The sequence below is a fragment of the Staurois parvus genome, unplaced genomic scaffold (assembly GCF_062004578.1).
Source record: "Staurois parvus isolate SC_StPar_1 unplaced genomic scaffold, SC_StPar_1.0 ptg002904l, whole genome shotgun sequence".
Taxonomy (NCBI): Eukaryota; Metazoa; Chordata; class Amphibia; order Anura; family Ranidae; genus Staurois; species Staurois parvus.
The window spans coordinates 80,001-99,160 of record NW_028320700.1 but is presented as its reverse complement, the minus strand read 5'-3'; the positions used below and the strand labels follow the sequence as shown (position 1 = coordinate 99,160).

General features: G+C 48.6%; 1 protein-coding gene across 1 annotated transcript in view; it reads left to right on the top strand.

The window, feature by feature from the left end:
* Positions 1 to 19,160, top strand: part of FHOD1 (formin homology 2 domain containing 1) — a 154,270-nt gene that overhangs the window by 68,586 nt on the left and 66,524 nt on the right. Inside the window, exons 6-10 of the mRNA XM_089666909.1 lie at positions 842 to 936; positions 3,271 to 3,382; positions 7,560 to 7,654; positions 15,803 to 15,826; positions 18,335 to 18,478. Of these exons, the coding sequence (XP_089523035.1) occupies positions 842 to 936; positions 3,271 to 3,382; positions 7,560 to 7,654; positions 15,803 to 15,826; positions 18,335 to 18,478 (470 nt within the window). The remainder of the gene's footprint in view (positions 1 to 841; positions 937 to 3,270; positions 3,383 to 7,559; positions 7,655 to 15,802; positions 15,827 to 18,334; positions 18,479 to 19,160) is intronic.

The following is a 19,160-nucleotide window of genomic DNA, read 5'->3' as shown; positions in this document are numbered from 1 at the left end:
CCCACGATGTCCCCCCTGCAGTGTCACCGGCAATGTCCTCTGGCCGATGCCGGCATCTGTCTTCCGGGTTCCGTTCCCTGCGACGTCGGGACGTATGGGGGACGGAACCGGCGGGAAATTAAAAAATGTCAAAATGTGACATTCACTAAATACACTAAAATCACAGAGTATAACATTCCTGTATCAAACCATTTCACATACATTTTGTCCCGAGTGCTTTGTCCGGCGCCCTGCCTGCATAGTTACTGTTCTTTCTGTCTGGAAACTGAGAAACGTCCACGGCGTCCAAAAAGCGTCCCTTTAGGTCAGACGCGGTTTTAGACCGGCTAGAGAACAGCGATAGTAAATCAGAACCACTTGCAGAATTGAGTGATAATGATTGGTGGGGGAAATTCCTCATCAGACACTGAAAACGATTCTGCGACTGAGCTCAGCGATGTGCGAACTTGGCGCTCTATTTCACATTTCAGTGTTTTTGGTTTGATTATATTATTGAATTACATTTATTATATTATTTTTTATGATTATTTATTAAATTATAATTTATGATTTCGTGTTTCAATTTTTATCATCCCCGGGATGTTTACTAGACTCTTGTTCGGACAGATTTCAGTGAGTTATTCCTAGAAATTACAGGCCTACAATAAAAAAAATATACATATTTCCATGCAAAAAAATGTACCGCTTTGAGCACAGAAATATGGACATAATAAGACCGCTAGGGAGGTTAATGCCCACCACACTCAAGTACAGGTTGGCAAATTAACAAAAATGTGCATGTCGTGTGTGAGAGAAATTGTTTGTAGATCTGAAAAATAATTTGTCTGCCTTTCATTTTCAGCTCTAAGTCAGATCATGCTATTTGTTGATGGCATGAATGGTGTCATCAATCACAATGAGACGATCCAATGGCTGTACACACTCTGCGGCAGTCCGGTGAGTCTGAATCCGATTGGTTGTTTTGGTTTGGCGGGGTTTTCTTTCTGTTTGTTGGTTTCCAGAAATGTTCCTTCATGTCTTTTTTCTTTGCTGTCCAAGCTGCTACTATGTAAAAGCATTTAGAATCTGCTCCTTTCTGCATCTTGAGACCTGCTTTAAGGTCACGTCCACGGACTGATTACTGGCCTCTGCGACTTCTCAGCCGAACTGAACTGAAAGAAATGATAAATGTATTGTGTTCCTGCTAGGTGGCAGCCGATCATACGCCTACCAGCTCACTGCCATTTATACCAATAAAATAAGGCAGTACAGATGGACCTAATTAGCGTAAGTGACGGCATGAACACCCTAATCCTGGAAGAACTGCCACTACTATCTTTTATAATGAAAAAGTTCAAGGGGTGATTTAAATAATCCTGTAGGTAAATGGAATGACCCATAGGCTGCAGCAGTGGTCTCCAAACCGTGTCCCGGGGGTCAGATGTGGCCCTTTGATTGCCTTCATCTGGCCCTTGGAGCACTATTATTCCCACTGATACAAGGCACTATTCCTCCCCCTGACACCAACGATGGGGCACTATTACTCCCCCTGACACCAACGATGGGGCACTATTCCTCCCACTGATACCAATGATGGGGCACTATTCCTCCCACTGATACCAATGATGGGGCACTATTCCTCCCACTGATACCAATGATGTGGCACTATTCCTCCCACTGATACCAATGATGGGGCACTATTCCTCCCGCTGACACCAATGATGGGGCACTATTCCTCCCACTGATACCAATGATGGGGCACTATTCCCCCCACTGATACCAATGATGGGGCACTATTCCCCCCGCTGACACCAATGATGGGGCACTATTCCTCCCGCTGACACCAATGATGGGGCACTATTCCTCCCGCTGACACCAATGATGGGGCACTATTCCTCCCGCTGACGCCAATGATGGGGCACTATTCCTCCCACTGATACCAATGATGGGGCACTATTCCTCCCACTGATACCAATGATGGGGCACTATTCCTCCCACTGACGCCAATGATGGGGCACTATTCCCCCCGCTGACACCAATGATGGGGCACTATTCCTCCCACTGATACCAATGATGGGGCACTATTCCCCCCACTGATACCAATGATGGGGCACTATTCCCCCCGCTGACACCAATGATGGGGCACTATTCCTCCCGCTGACACCAATGATGGGGCACTATTCCTCCCGCTGACGCCAATGATGGGGCACTATTCCTCCCACTGATACCAATGATGGGGCACTATTCCTCCCACTGATACCAATGATGGGGCACTATTCCTCCCACTGACGCCAATGATGGGGCACTATTCCACCCACTGACGCCAATGATGGGGCACTATTCCCCCCGCTGACACCAATGATGGGGCACTATTCCTCCCGCTGACACCAATGATGGGGCACTATTCCTCCCACTGATACCAATGATGGGGCACTATTCCCCCCGCTGACACCAATGATGGGGCACTATTCCCCCCGCTGACACCAATGATGGGGCACTATTCCTCCCGCTGACACCAATGATGGGGCACTATTCCTCCCGCTGACGCCAATGATGGGGCACTATTCCTCCCACTGATACCAATGATGGGGCACTATTCCTCCCACTGATACCAATGATGGGGCACTATTCCTCCCACTGATGCCAATGATGGGGTACTATTCCTCCCACTGATACCAATGATGGGGCACTATTCCTCCCACTGACACCAATGATTGGGCGCTATTCCCACTGATACCACTGATGGGGCACTATTCCTCCCACTGACACCAACGGCGGGGCACTGTTCCTTCCGCTGACACCAACGACGGGGCACGATTCCTTCCGCTGACACCAAGAACGGGGCACAATTCCTCCCGCTGACACCAACGACGGGGCACTATTCCTCCCGGTGACACCAATAATGGGACACTATTTGAGTCTATCTATGGGTTGATTGTATCCAAGTTTATCTCTCCTGTCTGATTTTTTTTTTATACACGATTATTGCCGGTGGCTTTAGCCGCTAACAGTAATCATTGTGTTCTAGCCGTTAGGAAGGCTTCGCATGGTGGAAGGTAAGAAACTCAAATCATCTAAGGGCTGCTTTAGACACCGCTGCATTGGTTCTATAATTCACCTGGGTCACCTGTTCAGATCTAGTTCTGAATGATCCTGAACATTGTAACGATTGTGCACATCATTGCAACATCTAATACATCTTTTTCTGCACTGCACTACATTTATTTTTCCATTTATTCAAATTCATTTTTTTTTTTTTTTTCCAATAACTGTTATTTTCTGATCTCATAGTATCGCCTGGTGGTGAAAACAGCCCTGAAGCTTTTGATCGTCTTTGTCGAGTACACCGAGTCGAATGCTCCGCTGCTTATTAAAGCCGTAAACATTGTCGATCACAACAGGGGTAAGACTTCTGCTTTGGGGGATACCTCACATCTGGTCTTTAGTTTGGATTTTTTTTTTATTCGACTTGGCAAATGCATCTAGACTTCTGCCACACATGTAGCACACGTGCGCATTGAGGGGTGTTGTGGGACCCCATCGCGGTGCCTCATGTTGTGTCAGGTGCATGGACAGAATTATTTTCAGCTGGTCTTCCTCTGACCTCTGAATACGGCACATCTGCTGTTTATAGATTGTAGTCCTCATCTAACCCTACTTTCGTTCCTATAAATGTCAGTCTGACAACTTTCCTGTGTGAAGGCTCAGCCAGGGCCATAAAGGTGCCTAAAAACATACTGACATTTCCAGATATGACTGTAAGCTGCCAGACTGGGCAGCTATATCGGTTTCCCACCCCACACAGTCATCCTGATTGCTTGCAGGAACAAGGTAGGACGTCCTTCCACTCTATCAGGAAATCAAAACTTTTTTTTATCCTGGTTCGGACATACAAAACAACACAGCATCTGAGCACCACAAGGCGAAAATGCTATTGAATTCATTTTTAGTATTCAAAGCAAATTCCCCCATCCATCCATGTCTCCATGCTTTATTCTGTTGAGAAATAACTTTGAAAACCCCACCCCCTAGCATTTCTGGCCGTGACCATCTTTAGGCTACGTTCACACTAGCCTTGTGTGCAGGCGGCAGAGAGGCGTTTGGGAAGCGTTTTTACCGCTTCCCAAACGCCTCTGCCAATTCTGCACATTACAGCACATGGTGCTGTTCTAACAGGAGCGTTTGCGTCGCGTTGCGGCAAAACGGACGCCTCTGGTCGAGTCAGGAGGCTTTGAAGCCTCCTATTCTTGTCTATGGTGCGGTTGCGACGCGGTTGCGGGGCGTTTGCGGAGCGGTAACACCACTCAAACTGTATTATAGGCGTTTGTGGGGCGTTATTAACGCTCGGCAAACGCCTAGCAACCGCCACTAAACCGCGCATGCGGGGTTTGCCGAGCGCTAAAAAACGCTCCGCAAACGCCGGACCAACGCTTGCCAAACGCTATAGGGGCGTTTGGCAAGCGTTGGTAAAACCGCCAAGTGTGAACGAGCCCTTAGTAAGGGCATATGATTTATGTAGCATTTACTTCCTGAAATCCATCTGCCCTTAGATTAGGCATGCACGCAGTAGGGTGTGCTTAGCTGAGAAAGCCCCTCCTACCACGCCTGAAGACTTCTGGGATGTATGACATCATTTGCCTAGGCAAGAAACTGTGATATGATGGAAGGGCAGAGCAGATGCACAAATGGGATTAGGGGTGACAGTTTATCACAAAGAGAAAAATGTTTTTTGGTAGGAAAGACTTGAAACTCATAAGGGCCGATCAGCTTTCCTCCATCTTTAGCAAGGGCAGATGATTCATGTAGCATTTACTTCCTGGAATCCATCTGCCCTTAGATTAGGCATGCACGCAGTAGGGTGTGCTTAGCTGAGAAAGCCCCTCCTACCACTCCTGAAGACTTCTGGGATGTATGACATCATTTGCCTAGGCAAGAAACTGTGATATGATGGAAGGGCAGAGCAGATGCACAAATGGCATTATGGGTGACAGTTTATCTCAAAGAGAAAAATAATGTTTTTTGCTTAGGGAAGGTTTGAAATTCATAAGGGCCGATCAGCTTTTCTCCATCTTTAGTAAGGGCAGATGATTCATGTAGCATTTACTTCCTGGAATCCATCTGCTCTTAGATCAGGCATGCATACAGTAGGGTGTGCCTAGCTGAGAAAGCCCCTCCTTCCACCACTTTATGTGTCCGGTCATACCGGCGTGATTTCAGTTGCAATTTGGGAATTGAAATCGGATCTAATGAATGTGAATGTCAGTGTCTTAAGATCCCGGTCACACTGGATGCGTATTGGCATGCTATTTGCAAATCGCATGCCAAATCGCTGCCTATTGTCCGCAATTAGAGCGGTCGTATCCAAGTCGGAACCGTACCGATTTATAAAGTATGTGCACTACTTTTGGTGAGATTTGCATAGACCTCCATATCAGATGTCTTGCAAATCGCACCTGAAAGCGGCATGTCATCCGACTTTGAAATCGTGCGACTTCACTGTAAGTCCCACGATTTCGAAGTAGGGTTTGATGTGACCGGGGTGTATCGTTTGCAATTTACTGCAGCGCAATTTCTAAAGTCGTTTTTTTTCATGACTTTTTCTGCAGTTTTGTTGCGATTATGTAGAATAAAATGGAAATCGCACTCCAAATCGCAAGAAACCGTTGACAATCTTCACAAGTAGCAATAAAGTCTTCAGAAATCACGCTGAAATTGCACACAAATCGCACAATTTTAAATTGAAGTGGCGTGACCGGTGACTAAGGCCTCATACACACGGGATATTTTAAACAGCTCTTCCTTTTGGCAGCAGTGTTTGGCAAAGAAAAAAAAAAAGCGCCTGATGCGTGTAATAGTGTCTAATGCTTTTACTAGCATTTAGGTACGTTTACAGATGTCATACCGGTGTGATTTCAGGTGCGATTTGGGAGTTGAAATCGCATCTAATGAATGTGAATGTCAGTGTCTTAGGACCCCGATCACACTGGATGCGATTTGCATGTTATACTTCTTGTAAATCATAGCCCATTGTCTGCAATTAGAGCGGTCAAAAAAAAAAAAAAAAACAACCGCCTGACACTTGTAATATGTAATGTCTGATGCTTTTACAAGCATTTAGGTGCGTTTACAGGCGTCAGGCACTTGGGCATGAATTCATTTCATTGGCCAGGATAATGATTTATTCTGGCCATTGAAATTAATTCACATTCAAGCACTAAGCGTTCCTAGCATTCATGCATGTTTAGGTGCATTTAGATGGGTCTAGACCAGGGGTGGGCAAACTTTTTGACTTGAGGGCCGCAATGGGTTCATATATTGGACCCGGGGGCCGGACCAAGAGTAGATGAATGATGTGTATGTGTCATCCATAGTAAGTATAGTAAAATTCCCCCATAGTAAGCATAGTAATTAATCCCCCATATAGTAATTCATCCCCCATATAGTAATTCATCCCCCGTATAGTAATTCATCCCCCGTATAGTAATTCATCCCCCGTATAGTAATTCATCCCCCGTATAGTAATTAATCCCCCATATAGTAATTAATCCCCCATATAGTAATTCATCCCCCCTAGTAATTCATCCCCCCATAGTAATTCATCCCCCATATAGTAATTCATCCCCCGTATAGTAATTAATCCCCCGTATAGTAATTAATCCCCCATATAGTAATTCATCCGCCATAGTAATTCATCCCCCATATAGTAATTCATCCCCCATATAGTAATTCATCCCCCCTATAGTAATTCATCCCCCCTGTAGTAATTCATCCCCCATATAGTAATTCATCCCCCATGTAGTAATTCGTCCCCCATGTAGTAATTCGTCCCCCATAGTAATTCATCCCCCATATAGTAATTCATCCCCCATATAGTAATTCATCCCCCATATTAATTCATCCCCCATATTAAGTCCCCAAGTCCCCCCTGTGTCAATTCACTTACCTTTGCTCCGCGCGTTCCTCTCGCGCCATTCCGGTGTAGCATGAAAATCTGTCTCCTATGAGGATCTGTCCCCCTCGACGTATCTGCGCATGTGCCAGTTTCAGGCATTAGCAGCCGATCGGCGATCTCTGGCACATGCGCAGATACGTCGAGGGGGACAGATCCTCATAGGAGACAGATTTTCATGCTACACCGGTCTTCAGGGCGGACTGTGAGAGGAGCCTAGCGGGAGCCTAGCTCCGCGGGCCGGATTAAAAGGTCCGCCGGGCCGTATACGGCCCGCGTGCCGTAGTTTGCCCATTGCTGGTCTAGACGCGTCAAGCGTTTTTTTCTGCCAAAATGCTGCTGCTCCTGTACACTGGTTTTTTAGGGGGGGGGGGGGGATTTACAGCTTCTAAAAGCCCCTGCCAATAAAAGCTTCGAAAAGTCTGTGTGCATGGACACATACTATAATATGGAGGGGCGATTGGAAGCTGTAAAAAAATAAAAAAAAAACACCTGCAAAAACGCCCTGTGTGCATGGGGCCTAAAAGCAACAATGTTGCCTTTTAATGGACAGTTTTATCCGAATGTTCTAATGATTGCTTTTAGCTCCTGGTTGTTGTTCAGTACTTTAAGCCGTTCCCTTTGTGCCCAGGTACCAGCCCGTGGTCAAACCTGGTTGATATCCTGGAGGAGAAGAACGGGGCGGATTCTGAGCTGCTGGTGTTTGCCATGACACTAATCAACAAGGTATGAAGAGACGGCTCTGCACGCTGCATTCACTCAACTGCTACGAGCTTTGCAAGCTTGTGATCTGGCTTTTGTACGAGTGAGCCTGTCCGCTGTGAAGGCACTGGCTTCTGATTGCGGCTGTTTGGCAGTTTTGTGTGCTCAGGTTGGCATATTCCCAGTTCCTGAATGATTGGTTGGTATGGATGGTCAGGATACCTAATAGTGATGTTTAATGATGTGGGCTCATTGTGTAGTTCCCTCGTGCCCAACCTGTGGCCTTTTGATGTTTGAAGTATGGAACTTGGGTCCTGGTAGTCTATAGAGGAAGTGCGGAACTTGGGTCCCGGCAGTCTATAGAGGAAGTGCGGAACTTGGGTCCCAGCAGTCTATAGAGGAAGTGCGGAACTTGGGTCCCAGCAGTCTATAGAGGAAGTGCGGAACTTGGGTCCCAGCAGTCTATAGAGGAAGTGCGGAACTTGGGTCCCAGCAGTCTATAGAGGAAGTGCGGAACTTGGGTCCCAGCAATCTATAGAGGAAGTGCGGAACTTGGGTCCCAGCAGTCTATAGAGGAAGTGCAGAACTTGGGTCCCAGAAGTCTATAGAGGAAGTGCGGAACTTGGGTCCCAGCAGTCTGTAGAGGAAGTGCGGAACTTGGGTCCCAGTAGTCTATAGCGGAAGTGCGGAACTTGGGTCCCAGCAGTCTATAGCGGAAGTGCGGAACTTGGGTCCCAGCAGTCTATAGAGGTAGTGCGGAACTTGGGTCCCAGCAGTCTATAGAGGAAGTGCGGAACTTGGGTCCCAGCAGTCTATAGAGGAAGTGCGGAACTTAGGTCCCAGCAGTCTGTAGAGGAAGTGCGGAACTTGGGTCCCGAAGTCTGTAGAGGAAGTGCAGAACTTGGGTCCCAGAAGTCTGTAGAGTAAGTGCAGAACTTGGGTCCCAGAAGTCTGTAGAGGAAGTGCAGAACTTGGGTCCCAGAAGTCTGTAGAGGAAGTGCAGAACTTGGGTCCCAGAAGTCTGTAGAGGAAGTGCAGAACTTGGGTCCCAGAAGTCTGTAGAGGAAGTGCAGAACTTGGGTCCCAGCAGTCTGTAGAGGAAGTGCGGAACTTAGGTCCCAGCAGTCTGTAGAGGAAGTGCGGAACTTGGGTCCCAGCAGTCTGTAGAGGAAGTGCGGAACTTGGGTCCCAGAAGTCTGTAGAGGAAGTGCAGAACTTGGGTCCCAGAAGTCTGTAGAGGAAGTGCAGAACTTGGGTCCCAGAAGTCTGTAGAGGAAGTGCAGAACTTGGGTCCCAGCAGTCTATAGAGGACAAGAAACTAAAAGGAAACGTTGTTCTTTTAACTCAGGGAAAGAAACTAAAAGGAAATGTTGTTTCTTTTAACTCGGGGGCAAGAAACTAAAAGGAAACATTGTTTCTTTTAACTTGGGGACAAGAAACTAAAAGGAAATGTTTCTTGTAACTCAGGGACAAGAAACTAAAAGGAAACATTGTTTCTTTTAACTCGGGGACAAGAAACTAAAAGGAAACATTTTTTTTTTTTTTTTTAGCTGGGGTGAAAGTGACAGCTCGTTCTGTGAGCTATAGTGAAGAAAAAAAAAAGCCGGTAAGGGCTATTTTCGGCCGATATGTTTCAGTGGCTGAAATTTCGGTACATCCCTAAAATATACATGAAAAAAAAACAAAAACAGTTGTCTGCAGGGACTTGTAGAGATAGGCTTTTGTTTGTGTTAAACAGGTTTTGCAAACCTTTACAAGTCTATGGGAATGAAGCGGGTCAAATGCAGCTCAGAAGGGGGGTCAACTGCAGGACAAATGCACCTGCTAATGAATTTCGGATTATCTAAGAAGCGTACCAAACTAACACCATGGACACAAGCCCAAAGCCGGTCAGCACAGGACCTAGTGGTTCTGGCTCTTGTGCCTTCAAAGGATTATTCTTTCTGATTTTCAAGCCTGCAATCTCATTACCTTTTGTTACCATGTGATTGGTAGCCTACAGAAGTGTGTATTTATGGAACATGTGACCGTAACGTTTCATGTTTCTGGCTTTGTTATTGGTCCAGAATTGCCTATTGTGTGCTGCATAAGAAGTGAACATGTCAGCCTAGAAATGACGAGGAGTTCATCGAGCTTTGGAGAACGTCTTCTGAGTCTTCCCTGTACCTGGCCTGGCTGTCCAGAACCTGAGGGGTCAGTGAGTCAAGGACTCCATTCAAAACCCAACATTCAGTCATAAGCCGCGTCTGCTTTTCGTTTGCGGATAAACCTTTTTTGGCAGAAGAAGGCTATAGTTGAACAATTCCAGCCAAAATATGAAAAAAGTTCCCTTAAACAGTTACGAAATCATTTTGCAATTCGGTTAGAAAGCTGTCTTTTATGGACAACTTCACCTTACGAGAACTTGTACTTGAACACATTCCTCCACCCATCTAAGTGCAGCCCACCTGGAATAATATTTATCCCCCCCCCCCTCCCATCTCAATCCAGCGGTCCCTCCTCCAACACAGTTCCATGTTCATTTTTGTGTAGCCGTACAGATGAATCCACAGAAAAGACACCTTTGCACTATGGAATATCTGAGGTCAAGAGATGCGTCAATACAAGGTGCTCTTCATGATCATTCTTGGCATGGTCAGGTATGCTTCACCGATGCAGCCCTCTTCAGATTGGGGAATCTTTCTTGGAGACATTGAGATAACAAACTAAAGGGTGCAGAGGCCTAGTACATTACCTGATGGCAAGTTTTAAAAGCAAAAAGTTCCAAAATCATACCAACAAAATGCCAAAGACAAACAAGTGTTGAATGAACAAGACCCAAGTGACAGGAAGGTCAGGATGTAGATGCCTATCACCAAGAACCTGACATCTTGATGCTCTGAGGATGAGAACTCATCCCTTGAAACTCCTCAGCATGCACATCTGAATAATGTCTGCATCTTGGTGATATACACCTACATCCTGCAGTATATTACATTTTTGGGTTGGGTACACTTGAAGTTGTCCTTTAATAAATCAACCCACCCCGTTGAATGCAGCGCGCCTTGGATAATACCTCCCCACCCCCGATCCAGCCATTTTTCTCCTACACGGTTCTGGGAATGGTCTCCACAGTCCATGCACTCTCTGGCCACATTCATTCCCATGGGTAAGCTGCTCTCCTTGGGGTTGTTGGAGGCCACCATGAGTATGGCTGCCCATAATGAGGTAGAAACTAAAAGTCACAGAGGCCTAGCGCATTACCTGATAGAAGGTTTAATAAATGTGAAACGTGCCAAAGTCATACAAAATGGTAGAGACAAACAAGCGTTGAATGAACAAGACCCAAGTGACAGGAAGGTCAGGATATAGAAACATCTCACCAAGACCCAGACATCTCTGAAGAAGAGGGCTTGTCCCTCGAAACTCCTCAACATGCACATCTGAATGATGCCACATTCATTCCTATGGTTAAGCAGCACTCCATGGGACTGCTGGAGGCCACCATGAGTATGTCTACCCATAATGAGATAGAAAACAAAAAGGCGCAGAGGCCTAGCGAATCACCTGATAGCAAGTTTCATAAAAGAGAAAAGTGCCGAAGCCATATAAAATGCCAGACAATCAAGTGTTGAATGAACAAGACTCAAGTGACAGGAAGGTCAGAATGTAGAAGCATATCACCAAGACCCAGACATCTTGGTGCTCTGAGGAAGAGGGCTCATCCCTCGAAACTCAACATGCATGCCTGAATGATGCCATATTCATTTCTGTGGGTCAACTTCAGTCCAAGGGACTGCTGGAGGCCACCATGAGTACGGCTACCCCTAATGAGGTAGAAACAAAAGGGCGCAGGGGCCTAGCGCATTACCTGATAGCAAGTTTCATGAAAGTAAAAAGTGCCAAAATCATAGTTTTAAAATGCCAAAAAACAAACAAGTCTTGAATGAACAAGACCCAAGTGACCAGGAAGGTCAGAATGTAGAGGCATATAACCTAGACCCAGACAACTGGATGCTCTGAGGAAGAGGGCTCATCCCCCGAAACTCAACATACACGTCTGAAGGATGCCATATTCATTCCTGTGGTCCAAGAGACTGCTGGAGACCACCATGAGTACGGCTACCCCTAATGAGGTAGAAACAAAAGGGCGCAGAGGGTTGGCGCATTACCTGATGGCAAGTTTCATAAAAGTAAAAAGTGTCAAAATTAGAATCACAAAATGCCAAAAACAAACACAAAGTGTTGAATGAACAAGACTCAACTGACAGGAAGGTCCGGATGTAGAAGCATATCACCAAGAAAACTAATGCAGCCACCCCATCTAATAATTGATAAGGTGCAATATAATGTTTCCTTTTGGGTTTATTACTGCTTTAAGCACGGCATGCTGGAACAGAATCCATAATACATCCAGTGAGTGTATTTCCCTGAAGGATGGACCTCATTCTCCTTCCCTTTTGATGGTTCCATCAGGTCCCTGTTGGCGTTCCGTGTCTGTCCCATATAATATGTTTTACGGCCGAGCAGCCACCTCATCATAGGCAGCCTCACTATATTGTATTTTACATTCTCCGCCTGCAGGACGGGAGTGACATCAGCAGAGGCTCAGCCAACACGGCCAGACGTCGTCCAAAGTGCAAAATCCCAAATCCAGGCGGGAGAGAGAGAAGACGTGTATAGAGACGATCGATTCATATAAAGGGCCACATTAGCCCAACAGCGAACACATAGACAGGAAGTGCAGGATTTATATTGCCTGTACCCCAGCAGCCCCCCTCCTGTACCCCAGCAGCCCCCCTCCTGTACCCCAGCAGCCCCCCTCCTGTACCCCAGCAGCCCCCCTCTTGTACCCCAGCAACCCCCCTCCTCTTACTGCGATCTGTACAACAAACATAGGAGGGTGACCGGGCCTTGCAGTGGACTTTGTGCTGTATACCTTGGTGGGGACACCAGACCCGCCCTTTAGTTCAGATGCGGGGTCTCACGACAATTGGGCCCACTGCAAGATGTTTTTTGGCCCTCTGATGTAAGATGGACTCTCATGTAAGGGGGGACTTTGATGAAAACTCTCGTGGGGGCTCTAATGTAAGGGAGGCTTTGATGGGACTCTCATGTAAGGGGGACTGTGATGGGGACTTTGATATGAGGGGCGACTCTCAGGTGCAGAGGAGACTCTGATCTAAGGAGGACTTTGATGGGACTCTCATGTTAGGGGGGACTCTGATGAGAACTCTCGTGTGTGTGTGGGGGGGATCTAATGTAAGGAGGACTTTGATGGGGCTCTCATGTATGTAGGGCTTTGATGGGGCTCTCATGTAAGCGGGGCTTTGATGGGGCTCTCATGTATGTAGGGCTTTGATGGGACTCTCATGTAAGGGGGACTGTGATAGGATTTTTGATATGAGGGGCGACTCTCAGCTGAAGGGGAGACTTTGATGTAAGGAGGACTTTGATGGGACTCTCATCTAAGGGGGGACAATGATGAGAACTCTCATGTGGGAGGGGGGGGGCATCTAATGTAAGGGGGACTTTGATGGGACTCTCCTGTAAGGGGGACTTTGATGGGACTCTCAAGTAAGAGGGACTGTGATGGGGACTTTGATATGAGGGGCGACGCTCAGGTGAAGGGGAGACTCTGATCTCAGGAGGACTTTGATAGAAATCTCATGTAAGGGGGGACTGTGATGGGGACTGTCGTGGGGGAGCTCTAATGTAAGGAGGACTTTGATGTAAGGGGGGCTCTGGTATGAGGGGTGACTGACGGAGACTCTAATGTAAGGTGGGACTTTAGAGACTCTGATGTAAGGGGGCTCTGTTTGTGGACTCTCATATAAGCGGGGACTCTAATATGAGAGGGGACTCTAATGGAGACTTTTATGTATTGAGGACTTTGATAGGACTCTCATCTAAGGGGGTCCTCTGTAAGGAGGACTGTGATGGGGACTTTGGTATGAGGGGGTACTCTGATGGTGACTCTCATTTGAGTGGAGACTGTCATAGTAACTCTCGTGTAAAGGAGGACTCTGATTTGGAGCACAAGAAAGCCGGAGGAGTTCGGATTAGTTTGGAGGGCGCCCGAGCTTCTCTCTACTGGGAAGATTCCATTTCTCCATTGTTCGTGGTCACCATAGTAGAGGAGTTCCAATGGGGGACAACTGTCTATGGGGGGGGGGGGGCGGACTGAAAACTCATGGGGCCCCCGGGCAATAGGGGATCATGGGGCTCCTGTGTCCTTGCTCAAACTCAAAAAAGCCTATGAAAAAGGTACCAGGGGCATCTCATGGGGCCCCCTACTGACCCCGGGCCCTCAGGCAGTGCCTGAGTTTCCAAATGGTCAGTCCGCCCCTGGGGGGGGAGGGGGTTCCCCTGACTGTGGAGAGGTCTCCCCTCACTTCCTGTTGTGTCTCCTGAAATCTCTCTAACTGAACAAGACAAGAAAAAAATGTGTTTCCAGAGAGCGGCAGCAGATTGTACAGGAGAGGGAATGTTTAATAGTCACAATGTGCCCCGTGCAGCCAAAGTCTGTAGTAGATTGTGATGTCGTTTTGTTACATTGTATGCGCTATTAACATTATTACTATTATTATTCGTTTTTTAATTTGCTCTTTTTTTAAACTCTTCCCTACACTACGGAAAACGAAACAGAGTTTTGGCTGTAGATGATGGTTATGACCGTCCCATTACCACCACCCCCCCATTATTCCTACCCCCCCATTATTCCTACCCCCCCATTATTCCTACCCCCCATTATTCCGAGCACTTTGCTGGTATGTGTGTAACCTCCCTTATCGCACAGAAGCTTGCTGGCCCTAAAACGCATTAGTAATTGCTGTGTGTGTGAATGGAGGAGCACCGCGTGTGTGAATGGAGGAGCACTGCGTGGAATGATGTGTGAATGGAGGAGCACCGCGTGTGTGAATGGAGGAGCACCGCGTGGAATGATGTGTGAATGGAGGAGCACTGCGTGTGTGAATGGAGGAGCACTGCGTGTGTGAATGGAGGAGCACTGCGTGTGTGAATGGAGGAGCACTGCGTGTGTGAATGGAGGAGCACCGTGTGTGAATGGAGGAGCACCGCGTGGAATGATGTGTGAATGGAGGAGCACCGCGTGTGTGAATGGAGGAGCACCGCGTGGAATGATGTGTGAATGGAGGAGCACCGCGTGTGTGAATGGAGGAGCACCGCGTGGAATGATGTGTGAATGGAGGAGCACCGCGTGTGTGAATGGAGGAGCACCGCGTGGAATGATGTGTGAATGGAGGAGCACCGCGTGTGTGAATGGAGGAGCACCGCGTGGAATGATGTGTGAATGGTGGAGCACCGCGTGTGTGAATGGAGGGGCACCGCGTGGAATGATGTGTGAATGGAGGAGCACTGCGTGTGTGAATGGAGGAGCACTGCGTGTGTGAATGGAGGAGCACTGCGTGTGTGAATGGAGGAGCACCGTGTGGAATGATGTGTGAATGGAGGAGCACCGCGTGTGTGAATGGAGGAGCACCGCGTGGAATGATGTGTGAATGGAAAAGCACCGCGTGTGTGAATGGAGGAGCACTGCGTGGAATGATGTGTGAATGGAGGGGCACCGTGTGTGTGAATGGAGGAGCACCGCGTGGAATGATGTGTGAATGGAGGGGCACCAAGTGTGTGAATGGAGGAGCACCGCGTGGAATGATGTGTGAATGGAGGAGCACCGCGTGGAATGATGTGTGAATGGAGGAGCACCGCGTGTGTGAATGGCGGAGCACCGCGTGGAATGATGTGTGAATGGAGGAGCACCGCGTGGAATGATGTGTGAATGGAGGAGCACCGCGTGTGTGAATGGCGGAGCACCGCGTGGAATGATGTGTGAATGGAGGAGCACCGCGTGTGTGAATGGAGGAGCACCGCGTGGAATGATGTGTGAATGGAGGAGCACCGCGTGGAATGATGTGTGAATGGAGGAGCACCGCGTGGAATGATGTGTGAATAGAGGAGCACCGCGTGGAATGATGTGTGAATAGAGGAGCACCGCGTGGAATGATGTGTGAATGGAGGAGCACCGCGTGGAATGATGTGTGAATGGAGGTGCACCGCGTGTGTGAATGGAGGAGCACCGCGTGGAATGATGCCTGCTCAGCACATTGCATGCCCCTAACTTGCCCGAAGTCTCTTTTCCTGGGAGCTTCTAATCTAGCGATTGTCTTTTTTTAGCAAATCCAATATTCAGGAGTGAAGGTGAGTGTCCTAATGGCGGTGAAATCCTTTTCTAGCTTTGACTTTAGTGTGCACCGGACTGTCCTAGTATAACCCCCCCCCCCCCTTTTTTCCCCCACATCCTTAGATATTGTCGGGTGGAACCACATAATAGCTATTTAATTGTCTTTTGACTTTCTGTTTTAGGCAGCTTTTGCTTGTACAGGCTCTTGAAATATCTGATGTACCCAGTAGGAAGTGTTAGGCGTAAGTTCATCAGAGGAAAAAAATAAACATTTGAGCAAATACCCTGCATCCTCTCCACCGCCCCGGTGCCCCCTGCGGGTGCTGAGCTGTCAGGGCCCATGTAGCCGTTGCAGTGGTCCAGGGATTTGAAACCCCCACTCTTCAGGGACTTCTGGGAGGGATTAGAGTGATTCTGATTGGTCAGCGCCAGCGCCGAACATCTCTCTGATCCATCCTGGAAGCCTCTGCAGAAAGAAGAGCCGGGGCTTCAAATCCTTGGACCTCTGTACTGGGTGCATGTGCAACGACAGCTCATCACCCAAAGAGGTAAGTACAGAGAGGTCTGGGGGGCGGGGAGGTGGGGAGGGTGTGCGGTGTATATTCAGCTTCCTGAAATGGTGAACTAACCCTTTAAAACTTAAAGTGTCACTACACCCCCAACAGTACAATCAGTCTGTAGATGCAGTAAAGCACTGTTCAGACAGACGATCAGGGGTTCTGCATCCTCCTAGAGCTAAATGAAAACTCCTCCCACAATTTTAACCAGTGCTCTGCAGGTCACTGATAGAAGTCACAAGACTGCTATATTCTGCTGATGAGAAAAGGGATTTAGCTGTTTATATTTGCTAAAATAATTGCATTTCCATGTTGTGTGTACTGTGGGAGACCAGATATAATGAATGCGGGGTCCGGGGAGAGCGGATATAATGAATGTGGGGTCCGGGGAGAGCGGATATAGTGAATGCGGGGTCCGGGGAGAGCGGATATAGTGAATGCGAGGTCCGGGGAGACCGGATATAGTGAATGCGGGGTCCGAGGAGAGCAGATATAGTGAATGCGGGGTCCGGGGAGAGCGGATATAGTGAAAGCGGGGGTCCGGGGAGAGCGGGTATAGTGAATGTGGGGTCCATGGAGAGCGGATATAGTGAATGCGGGGTCCGGGGAGAGCGGATATAGTGAATGCGGGGTCCGGGGAGAGCGGATATAGTGAATGCTGGGTCCGGGGAGAGCGGATATAGTGAATGCGGGGTCCGGGGAGAGCGGATATAGTGAATGCGGGGTCCGGGGAGAGCGGATATAGTGAATGCGGGGTCCGGGGAGAGCGGATATAGTGAATGCGGGGTCCGGGGAGAGCGGATATAGTGAATGCGGGGTCCGGGGAGAGCGGATATAATGAATGTGGGGTCCGGGAAGAGCGATCTAGTGAATGCGGGGTCCGTGGAGATCGGATATAGTGAATGCGGGGTCCGGGGAGAGCGGATATAATGAATGTGGGGTCCGGGAAGAGCGGATATAATGAATGTGGGGTCCGGGAAGAGCGATCTAGTGAATGCGGGTCCGGGGTTTAGTAACACTTTAACTCTAGGAAAGGTAAAAGTCCTCCCCTGTGGTGGGGCTGCGCCCGCACTGCGAGGGTGAGCTGCTTGTTTGCGTCTAGGGGGATCGGATAAAGCATCTTTACTTACTTGAGTCCCGCTCCTTGCTGCAATGCTGGTTCCTGCAGCCTCTTCATCCCTGCACTGTGGCAGATGGATGCCCCTGACATCATTAAGAGCAATGCAGGGACCATAGCCCCGCATCGGATGCCAAGGGACAGTCCACTGCCGGAGTGTAGTGGACCGCCATCTGCTGGCAGAATAGAAGATCAGTTAAGTAAAGGTGCTTTTCCAGTGGCCGAGACATAGATGAGCAAATAACGCCTGCAGTGTTGCTTTTCCCGCAGCGCACAGGGAGGCAATGCATGTCACCTCACAGCAGCCCAGTGCGCTGCGCCGCTCCGCGGTGACGTGAGATTAGTGTCACTTGGTGAACGACACACAAAGTTTACAAAACAGGGGTGCTGCACAATGCAGTAAGACGCACATCACACTGCCCTCTACTGACTGCTCACTGCAGCCGGACCTGTCTGCACACTAAACTGCTGCGATTTGGCCCCTGGGTGGTGTAAATTGGCCCTAAAACACATCCAACTGGATGCTGTAGAAACTTCAAAAGCCTGCACAGGCCCATTGGTTACAAAAAGAAATAAAAAGTAGGTGATGATGAATTCACTGCCATGCTTCCCTTATGCTGCATATTGGTTTGAAAAGTGAATCCCATGTGAAGTGGCCCTTCAAGGTCAAGGAAACCAAGACTCTCCCGCAGTCGGGGAACTAGTTGGCCGCCAAGGCATGCTGAGATTTGTAGTTCCCCGGCAGCCGGGGAGTTGTGGTGTGACCATGCTTGTTAGACTGTGATCCCCGACAATAGCGGGGTGCCGCGGTCTCCCCGGATCTGACCTCACTCTGTTTTGTGTTTGTGCAGACGCTGGCCGCTCTTCCTGACCAGGACTCCTTCTACGACGTCACCGACTGTCTGGAGCAGCAGGGGATGGAGAAGCTGATCCAGCGACACCTGAACAACAAGGGGACGGACCCCGATCTCAAGCAGCGGCTGGCCGTCTACGAGGTGAGTGCGAGGCATTGCCGTAATCGCGTTCCCCCCCCCCCTCCGCAGGAAAGGGCTGACAGCTGAGTAATATCCCCGAGCTGCGATTTCCTCCCGAGTTCCGGGACATGTCAGATGTCGTCCCTTCCAGATGTCTGACGTTCCATCCCGTCACAACATCCAGCAGCTCCTCGTCTCACCCAGGAAGCGGCTTTCATTCTTTACCGGCAGCACACGACGGATTAGGCGCTGTCAGGAATGAGCCTGCGGGACCCGTCTGCTGACCGATGACATGCCTTCCAGGCAGACATTTATCTGATGTGAATGTTACTACACGAGCCACAAAGGTTGCTACACGAGCCACAAAGGTTGCTACACGAGCCACAAAGGTTGCTACACGAGCCACAAAGGTTGCTACACGAGCCACAAAGGTTGCTACACGAGCCACAAAGGTTACTACACGAGCCACAAAGGTTACTACACGAGCCACAAAGGTTGCTACACGAGCCACAAAGGTTGCTACACGAGCCACAAAGGTTGCTACACGAGCCACAAAGGTTACTACACGAGCCACAAAGGTTGCTACACGAGCCACAAAGGTTACTACACGAGCCACAAAGGTTGCTACACGAGCCACAAAGGTTGCTACACGAGCCACAAAGGTTGCTACACGAGCCACAAAGGTTGCCACACGAGCCACAAA